The following is a 10,299-nucleotide window of genomic DNA, read 5'->3' as shown; positions in this document are numbered from 1 at the left end:
GGAACCTAAATATTTCTGTGAATTTGGGACTATATGGCATCAGTTGGCAGCGGACAGAGATATGGGCAGTGAGTGGGACAGGGTTAAGTAGGACAAAGCTGCGTAAATCCAAGTTCCTGTGATATAATTTAGGTTTATGTACCACACAGGAACCATGGCCTTGAATATGGCCTAATTTTTCCATTCAAGTAGCACTGAAAAGGGCTCTGCTGCATGCAGCAGTCTTCTCTGTTTTGTTTCATGCAAGTACATGTTATTCAGAGATGGTATCACTGTTTAGAATATGGTGTGAAAAGTGTCATAGTACTAAAAATAAACTCTGTTTAAACACTTCAGAATGTTTACTCAAAATGTGCAATACCTTTACAGTAGAACCTCAGAGTTACAAACAGCTCGGGAATGGAGGTTGTTTATAACTCTGAAATGTTCATAACTCTGAACAAAATTACTGTTGTTCTTTCAAAGTTTACAACTGAACATTGACTTAATACAGCTTTGAAACTTTACTATGCAGAAGAAAAATGCTGCTTTCCCTTTATTTTTTTAATAGTTTACATTTAACACAGTACTGTACTGTACTTGCTTCTTTTTGTTTATTTGTTTTGTCTCTGGTGCAGCCTGATTGTGTACTTCCAGTTCCAAATGAGGTGTGTGAGTGGCTGGTCAGTTCATAACTCTGGTGTTTGTAACTTTGAGGTTCTACTGTATTTCAAAATCACTACTAGCAAAAGTGCAAAAATCATGCAATGTGAATAACCCAAGGGATCCTGGAGTGATTGTTTTAATTTTCCTATTTAATTAATCAAAAGTCTCTATTTTTGCATTTGCTAGAATCTGCCACATAATTTCCCATTTGTCACACCAGAAGTGGAGTCTATTATTAAAGGTACAATGCACAGAATGCACTGGGAAGACACAAGGATCATTCCAACTCAAATACATCCTCCAATTCATGGTCTCAGCCCTTATCCTCAAAGCCCTCCTTGGGATTTGCCCAAGTTATCTTCTGAAGTCTCTCATCCTGTGTGAGTACACCTTCCACAATGGCTGTTTCCACAGGGTGGAGCTGAGGTTCAAGAGGTCACAGAGTCTCATTCTGAAACTCACAGGCACAATCAACTTTGCTCCTAGTATGGTAGGGAAATCCTGTAGTGACTGACAGCAGTGCGGAAGTAAGAATTATTTTTTTAAAACAGAGTGATATTCAAGCAACCCAATGGATCTTTGTTTTTCACTATGGGCCTGATACTGTTCCCACTGAAGCCAATGCTAAAACTTCCATTAACTTCAATGGTGCAAGATCAACACCTTTAAAGCCTCAACTAACATCAATATACCAGTTAAACACTGAATATTTAGGGTATGTCTACACTGCCATTGAAAACCCATGGCTGGCTTGTGCCAGCTGACTTGGGCTTGGGCTAAGGGGCTGTTTAATTGCCATGCAGATGTTTGGTTTCAGCCAGGCACTCAGCCTCTAGGGTCCTGTGAGGCAGGAGGGTCCCAAAACTTGGGCTGCAGCCCCAGCCAGAATATCTACCCCACACTTAAACAGCCCCTTAGCCCGAGCCCCATGAGCCAGAGTCAGCTGGCATGGGCCAGGTGCAGATGTCTAATTGCAGTGCACATTTAGAGATTCAGACTCCGCTCTGGTAAAAGTGTCATTCCCATAGCTACAGCTTTCACTAGCTCTTCATCCATAGCCACATGGCTGTCAACTTTCACTTTTCAGGTGTAAAAAGGCTAGTGGAAGTGTGCCCTGTAGGGGTTTGTGGACAGCACCTTCTTGTAAAGTGCTTAATGAGAGTTAATATTAGTGGAGTTCCTAAGTGATTTACCTGCAGTGCAGAGAACTTTGGTGGGGGTGAAAAGGAAAAGTCTGATTACCAGGTTCCTGCAGTGTTAATTTCATTTTCAAGGCTGACAGGTAATTAGTGAACAACCAAATTTTGGGGAAACTGAAATTATCCTTATAATAACCGCTTTGTTGACATAACCACAAGTAATAACCACAGATGGAACTGCAGTAAGACATCTGCAATGAAAAAAGCTATCTGAGAAGAAGAAAATTAGACCCATGCACCGGAACCTCACGTGAAACTACGGGTGGAAATGTACAAAGCATCCTGTTCTTGCCTTTCTTTCATCACATCTATTCCTTGCGACACTTTAATTCTGTGACTGCTATAATATATGCAAGAGTAACATATTGCATACATAAGAGTGGCTAAACCACTAAGCATAATCTCTTTCCTTGAGTTCATTTTGCACAGTGGCTGCCGGTAGGATAACTCATCCTGTTGTGAATTCTGGCATTGGGAAGAGAGCAGGTTCGAAGGATACCAATTCCAACTCTAGCAGAGGTGACTTGTAATGTGAAGTGCGCTTGGACGGTCTGGACACTGGTTGGCAGACAAAATTAAATGCTGGAAAGAGCTCGTGCTGTGAGATTCCTTCCACAGACAATGTCATTCTCTCTACATACTCGGAGAACTGTTAGCTCTGTAGTTAGTTACAATGAGTGATGCCTTAGAGTGGATTGGAGCTGGTGTGGGGACGGTGGTTTGTCAAGGGGATTGGATGAAGTCAAGACCATAGCTACCTTTGTGCCTCTCCAATTTTGGCCCCCATTCTCAGCATAATTTACAGCAGCTGCAGGGGTTGCTTTTCCTTAGAATAACTTTGAACATCCCACGTTGACTGTACTGTGAGCCCCAAACATCTGGATTACAGAGCACTCTGACCACAACTCCTCCATTACACAATATTCCCACTACCATCCCCTACAAACATGGGTCACTACAGGAGGATGGCACAGCAACTTTGTTCACCCTACCTCACCCAGGGAATTCTGCACCAGGAGAATACCCAGGTGCCAAGATGCAGCTGTTTTCAAGTCCCTTTATGGCCCAGAACAAAATGTAAAGGGACCAGATCACAGCCCTTGGTGACTCCTGTGAAACCCATTGGTTTTGCACAGATAACTAATTGGAATGGAATGTAAAATTCTGTTGATGTTCCACAAGGAGGAATACAATCCAGCTCCCTCTCTTGTTGCTGTGTTGGCTCAGCCGGGCTAACAGGAGTAAAAAGCAGTGAAAACTTATTTTTGCCATGAAAGTGAAATGGATCTGACTCCCCATTTACAGGGAGCAGCTCTGTGGAGTAGGAAGGTGCCTGTTCTACAGCGTAGAATGATCAATAGCTGGCATAAACCTGTTGATTTATTGTAATAGATGTCAATGGCCTAGAGAATCCACACAGAAAAGAGAGAAAGGGGTTAAGTAGATCTGTATGTCTCACTTCCTGGCATGAACCCCTAGTTTTTATTATATACGACATCACCTGTATTCCCAAAGTATGAATCTCTTTAAGAATGAGCAGGTATGTCCTAACTAGCCAGGAAATGAGTTGTCAGTCATCTGTATCAGAAGAGTTCCTTCATAAAGGCTGATATACACCCATGTGCAGAGGGGTTAGTATGAGGCTAACACATCACTTTCTATTTATTGCATGAAATGCAGTAGTGTCTAGAGGACCCCAACCAAAACTAGGCCCCTGCTGTACAAACACATCATGAGAGGCAGTCCCTGCCCCAAAGAGCTTACAACTTAGATAGACAAGATGGACAAAGGGTGGAAAGGGGGAACAAAGGGACAGTGAGAGGAAATTATTTGCCCATGGCCATACAGCAGCTAGAAATAGAACCCAAATCTCCATCAATTGCCCTAGCTATTGAACTACATCAGTTCTCATTCTGAGGGTTTAAGTGTAATTTAGGTAGTGCATAATCCTCATTCCAGCCCTCTGCATGGTGGGGAGGGGAATAAATCACACACAGAGGATTTAGCTTATGTTCCCTATTTCCACTCAGTGCCCTAAGTCACTGCCAGAATGAAGGCCTAAGCCAAGAAAAGTTTTATCTTTTGCACAAATACAGATTTGACATTTTTTCCAGCTTTGCCCAGGACAGTCATTAAAAAGCCTAGGAAGTGAGCATACATGAAATCATTCCTTCCGTACAGGCAGACAGATGGAGAGAAATTCCAGTCTGTTTCCACTCTTTTGTCTTCAGGGCATTTTTGGAATTTCCTTCAGGAAGTGAGAGGTTCTGACCTAAAGCCTTCCTCAGTTAGTAGGCTCCAGTTTCCCACAGTAAACCTTGCACAGAAATGACGTACTGCATAAGAAGGTGAGTTTTATCTTTACGCCCCAACTGTATCCTGTATAAGCTCAATGAAACTTTTGAAGTATTACCTAGAGGGAATGGCAGCAATAGGGGAAATGGAAGAGTCAAATCTTGGAAGAAATACAGTAGCTACTGAAAAACATTGGCCAGATCCTCAGCTGACAAAGTCAGTGAAGTGACATTGATTACACCAGTTGAGGCTCTGGCTTATATATTTTAAATATAAACCACCTTGATGTTTGTAATAAGCTGACAGCAAAATTCACAACTATTTTTAAAGATTTCCTCCCCCATATCCATAGATAAAGACAACAAAAATGGAATTGGTTAATATATAACTTAATTTCTAATACATGATCTCCTGAATTACATGGTATTTCACTTATTCCATTCTGGACAGTAACTGCAGTAATCTCCATTATTTGCCATAGTGAAATTTCTTGCTCCAGAGCATAGATATATCCGGGTTCTTTTATTGGGACCCATCACCTTTCTATTGGAGCACCTGTTTTTGTACCCTTTTATATTGCCTTGTAAATAAAGGTGTCATTATGGATCTCTGTCCTTAATTGAACAGAAATGTAATGCACAATCAGCTTGATCCAATGTCTATTGAAATCAATGAAAGTCTTTCCATTGACTTCTATGATCAATGAATCATGCTCCAGATCTTGATGATAGTACAAAAAAAATGGTGATAGTAGCATCTTAAAAAAAAATCAGTTTATTAATGTTTAGAAATCAATAAAGCTATGTGCAAATTGAACAATAAAAGTCAAACATTTTAAATACTATTTTTAAAAAAAGAAAAAAAATCAGTTTAATTGCACTGGAAATCATACTACAAAGACAACATTTTTATAGAAAATCACTTCTAGGTTTCGACAATAACTGTACATTAACCAATTGTTCAGCTACCCTGATACACTTTTTTGTTATAGTAATGCTCTAGCTGTTTGAAGAGTTCTGCATCTCATTAATTATATATATTGTATACATTCAACCCCCTTAATGCCGGTTAGAAAAATACCGTAATAGAAATGATGCCATAAAACAAATACATTCCATTTAAATTAAAGATATTTCTTACGTGAATTGATAAAATACAGACATCTGTGCTGAAATTATGAACATTCTAATACAAAGAACACAAAGTAAGTGTCAAAAATGTCTTGCATTGTGTTATGGAAGTACATTTCTATGTCATCCATAGCCATTTCAAGATCCTTTTTTGTTTCTCTGAATCTCATGGTATTCTATACAGATTTTCTAATCAATCGTTACTATGGAAACACTATGGGCCAAATCCTGAAGTTCTTTTTCAGTTTTTACTCTGTCCTTACTGTCCTTACTCAGTCCTTACTCAGTCCAAAACACTGTCCTTACTCAGTCCAAAACACTGTCCTTACTCAGTCCAAAACACTGATGCCAATAGTACTTGATACGACAGACGCTCCCCGGGCTGCAGAAACCCGACTTACAGAAATCTGAACTTCTGGAAAAAGTTCCATAAGTCCCGTAAGCTTGTGTGTGTGTGTGTGTGTGTGTGTGTGTGTGTAAGTAATTGTTGGAGATATGTTCCCGACTTACGCAAAACTCGACTTATGCAAAGCGTTCTGTTCTGGAACGCCTTGCGTAAGTCAGGGAGCTTCTGTATTATATTGATCTTGTCAAATATCACATGTTCATTTTCTCTTTAACTGTAGTTTTATCCTGTAAGTATTATGGTCATGTAATTTATTTCATACTCAGTGTAACAAATCAATAGATATATGGGGCCAAATGCTATTCTGAGCTCCTCCCATGCAATCCTAGTGACTTCTTTGGGGTTATATGAATGCAATCTAATGCAGAGTCTGGCTTATGATCTTAAAAGTAATATGGATTTTCAGCACAACTTCACAGAACTGATCTTGCTAAAGAAAAGCTTTGGACTCCGCAGATGAAATCTTATTACATCTAAAAACTCAGGAAAGTGATGCCAACCTATGGTTGTTAGTGATTTAGATTACATTGGTGTGATCTCCTTCCTGCTACGTGCCAAATGGCAAACACTTGTGACCCAGAATAGTAGAGCCATCCCTAAACTTGGTACGGAAAGATCTTTTGTGTCAGGGCTTTTTCTGCAAGTAAAGAAATAATAACTTCACATTCTTCACAAAGAAAAAAAACCAAACATTCTCCCACCCTCCTCCTTCTGCCTCTCAGTCATGCACACACTCGCACACACACACGGCACCATTTCACCAAGGCATCAGTCTTTCCGAGTTATGAATTCTCCTGGCAATCCTGAGTCTGCCTCAGTGCAAAGACAAAACATGCTCCAGAGGGAAATGTTTTCAAGCCAGAACAGTCTGTCCCACTTCGTGAACTCCACCCTTGCAAGTGCCCTGCTTGCCTCTTCAGAACTAATGCTATCTTGCTCACTTAGGCCATCTCTCTGGAGTTGCTACAGTGAGCAGGTAGCTTCTTGTCTGTCAGGTTTCAAAGGGGAGGCTTTAAAATATGCCTCCGATGGATACTTCTAAGAAGACGAGGTGACATTGCCTGAAGACATGATTGTCTCCGGGCAGTCACCCTCATCCTTCTGTGGGTGGGAGGAATTGTCAGATTTGCTTCGACTGAACTCCATCCCTCCTATGATTGGCCTCTTGAATTTGGCCCCAGAATCTGCAGAGGGGCATTTGCAACAGCACAGGATCTTGATGAAGGCCCTCCGCATCTCTTTGTTGGTTAAGGTATAGATGATAGGGTTCGTGGCTGAATTGAGCACAGCCAGTACTAAGAAATACTCAGCTTTGAAGAGGATTGAACAGGCCTTCACTTTGCACCCCACATCCAGCAACAGTAGGATGAACAAGGGACTCCAGCAGGCAATAAATGCGCTCAGGACAATGATCACTGTCTTGAGCAAGGCTAGAGATTTCTCTGAGCTCCTCGTGGCTTTGGTAATGTTTTTTCGAAATGTCAGCCTGCGGCTCCTAGTCCTGACCATGGAATAGATCCTGCAGTAGAGGACGACAATGGATAATAAAAGACCAGTGAAAACTGTGGTGCAAAAGAGAATATAGTGCTTATGGTATAGGGGCAGCACCGTGGAGCAACTCTGCAGGTGGTCGAGGCAGTTCCAGCCCATAATAGGGAGCCCCCCTAGGATCATGGATATCACCCAGCAGGCACTGATCAGTAGGAAGGAGCGGAAGCTGTTGCTCCCATTGTGGAGTTTCATCTTCAGCATGGTGATATACCTCTCAATGGCAATGGCCAGCAGGCTGAAAACAGAGGCTGACAAAGCTACAAACATGCTGCCTTCCCTGACAAACCACTGGGCAGGGGTGAGACTGTAGGTTTTGTGTCCAGATAACAAAAGGTTGGCAGTATAAGCCACTCCAGCCAGCAAGTCTGAGAGAGCCAAATTCCCAATGAAATAGTACATGGGTCGGTGAAACTTCTTGGTTTTCCAGATGGTCAGCAGCACAAAAATGTTCTCTAAGATGATAAAGCAACAAATGATGATAAAAACCACTGAGGTCACTTTTATTCCACTGTCTGCCTTCTCATTTAACTTCCCTGTGTAGTTGTAATGTTTCTTAATGATTTCAGAGTTGACATAATCGCTGACTGAGTCATTGAAGACTTTCTTCTGGCGGCTGCTGGTAGAGCCCATGGTTCCAGGCTGAGCGGCACTTCTCCAGCCACCCACCAGAGGGTGAAGTCAAGTAGAAACCTCACCGGCCACCCTTGTGGCAGTATCTTCGAGGTGGAGGCTCCAGTGTCTGGTACTCCCTGGGTAACCTCAGACGCCACAGCCCTTAAAGCAGGGGCATAAACAAAGCAAAGAGTCAGATGAAGGGATGCAAACAAGGTGGCAAACTGAAAACAATATAAGACAATCTGTTCGTTTCACTGCATGTCAGATTTAAATATTAGATCACAAACGAATCAGTAAGGTCCATTCACTCTCTTCCCCCCACCATGTAAAAAAATGGTTCAGCAAATTAAATAGATATAGCTCATCCAATAAACTTTTTTTCTTAATGCAGATTTGCACAAATAAGTAGGAGGCAATGGGGCTTGCACTGAGTGTCTGGACCTCACCCAGTGCGGGATCCAAGGTAAGTCAATGGAAAATGCAGGTTCCATCTGTCTCCCTCAATTTCTCAAACTTTTGACATAGGAAATGCCTTTTAAAAGTTCAGGTTTAGAAAGAGAAAAGGCTTGATTTGTTTTAAATGCAACTGAAAATGCACAAAATAAGTCCGGCATGAAAATCACTTGACTGGAGCGACCTCACTGTTTTTCCACTATTAGCATTCTAAATGTGTTGTGAGGGAGGGCAGTTCTGCAATTTATTGATGCCATCTTGAGAAGAGGTAAAGGGTTGGGTGCTCACTGATGTGTGTAAAGAGAAAAGCTGCCCCTAATCACTTTTATTTGCCAAGATCATCCTTTGCAAAAGTTGTTCCAGTGTAAAATTCAGAAAAGCAAATAAAATAAGCTATCAAACACGTTTTGAAACAAAGGAATGAGCAAATGTCAGTTTGGAATTTAGTTATTGCAAATACAAAAATACACATATAAACACATAAAAAAGTAAATTTATAAGGCTTGTAAAATTATAGGTGCCACTTAAGGGTGGAAGCAAATTAGCTGTGTTAAATACTGCAAGGAAAGCAGAAAAGAAAAGATTACAGAAGTAGAGAAGCAGAAAGTGGAGTCCCAGGTGCCTAGCATGTTAAGGTGTGATATACAGGAGTGATTTACTGAGTGATCAGATTATTACTTCTCTATCAAATTCTCTCAGAGATTCACTGACAAATTTGTGTAGTTTTACTGTGAAAATATTCTTTGCCTACTCCTGGCCAAACATAGTTGCTAATGCTGAATAGTTGACAGCAGCTAAGGACACTGGCTATTCTACTTCACTCATCAAAATGAGAATCACAAAGCAGAAACTACATAAACTCTGTGTTTGTATGGTGCTTGGCACAATGAGCCTCCATTCCTGGATGTTTCTTAGGTACACTACCATAATAAACATGAGTAATAATAATTCAAGCTAAACCCACATCTACTCCAGCAGAAAGTAAAGGGAGGCTCAGCTGCCTATGAAGGAAGCTCTTGAGTCAGTAATCCATCATTTATTCTGGGGAAGACTCACTCGGAGCATTGATTTCTAAATGGGGATTTATACCAAAAAGCTTTTCCTAGTGCCAGCGTCCCAAACTGTGTCCCCAATGCTTACCTTGCTCAGAAAGGATTCAGTCTCTGAAGCCACTGCATTGCCTGCGCTCCGCATCTCTGCTGCCCCAGAAGGAACTCTCAACTTGCATAACAAAGCCAAGTTGGCTTTAAACGTTTCCTTTAGCTAGTGGTCTCCACCCCTTGGGTTTCCTATTTTTCTAAAGAGAAGAGCTAAGCAGCTTTTTTAACTCTTCAGTGACCACAGACTGATTGCGTTGCATCTGCTCCGCTGGGTTCCTTGAAACACAGCTAAATTAGAGGTCGGAACCCTAGACAGGGTGCGGTGCCCTAACTGAAATCATTCAACTAGAGAAGCTGTGGGCAGCCAGGCTCAGCTCTCCTCCCACCCTTTTCTCTTGTGCCTGAGCTAGCGCTCCGTTGCCAGCTGGGAAGGGTTAAGTCCCTTCTCCCTCCTGCTGCAGTGGCTGTAGCAGATCGGGGGCTGAGTGTTTAACACAAAACACACATGGAAAGAGGCGCTGAGGAGCCAGCCTCAAAGCTGGTGGGAGCCCCTCGAGGAGTCACACTGGAGCTAGCTTGGTACAAAGCAGGTCTAGCCTCTTCATCTCCCTTCTACCCCCAGATTTCATAGTCAAGTCAGCGACAGGATTCAGATGAGGAGCTGGGGAGACCCGAGATTTCAGCCAGAGGAGGTGGGGGAAGACCTAGCACGAAATGACTTCATTCTTTCAACCCTTGAAAGACATCCCAGGCTCCCAACTCCCGGAGACCCCCTTCTTCAGGCACTAGGCAATGTCTCCATCTCTGGGCTCCTTGCTCCAGAGGGGCAGCAGTGCCCCACAGGGGGGAAGGCTGTTTGAATCGTGCTGGCTCCCTCTAGTTGGCTTAGCATGCTTGAAATGCCT

At 42.2% G+C, this 10,299-nt stretch overlaps 1 protein-coding gene across 1 annotated transcript; it reads right to left on the bottom strand.

The window, feature by feature from the left end:
* Positions 1–4,971: 4,971 nt before the first annotated feature.
* Positions 4,972–9,814, bottom strand: S1PR1 (sphingosine-1-phosphate receptor 1). The gene is made up of 2 exons (XM_045028519.1): positions 9,435–9,814; positions 4,972–8,000 (listed from the first exon to the last, which is right to left on the bottom strand). The coding sequence occupies exon 2, from the start codon at positions 7,854–7,856 to the stop codon at positions 6,714–6,716; it is 1,143 nt and encodes a 380-aa protein (XP_044884454.1). The 5' UTR covers positions 7,857–8,000; positions 9,435–9,814; the 3' UTR covers positions 4,972–6,713.
* Positions 9,815–10,299: the final 485 nt, after the last annotated feature.

The sequence above is a fragment of the Mauremys mutica genome, chromosome 8 (assembly GCF_020497125.1).
Source record: "Mauremys mutica isolate MM-2020 ecotype Southern chromosome 8, ASM2049712v1, whole genome shotgun sequence".
Taxonomy (NCBI): Eukaryota; Metazoa; Chordata; order Testudines; family Geoemydidae; genus Mauremys; species Mauremys mutica.
The sequence above is the reverse complement of the archived record's forward strand: the minus strand, read 5'-3'. Positions and strand labels throughout refer to the sequence as shown.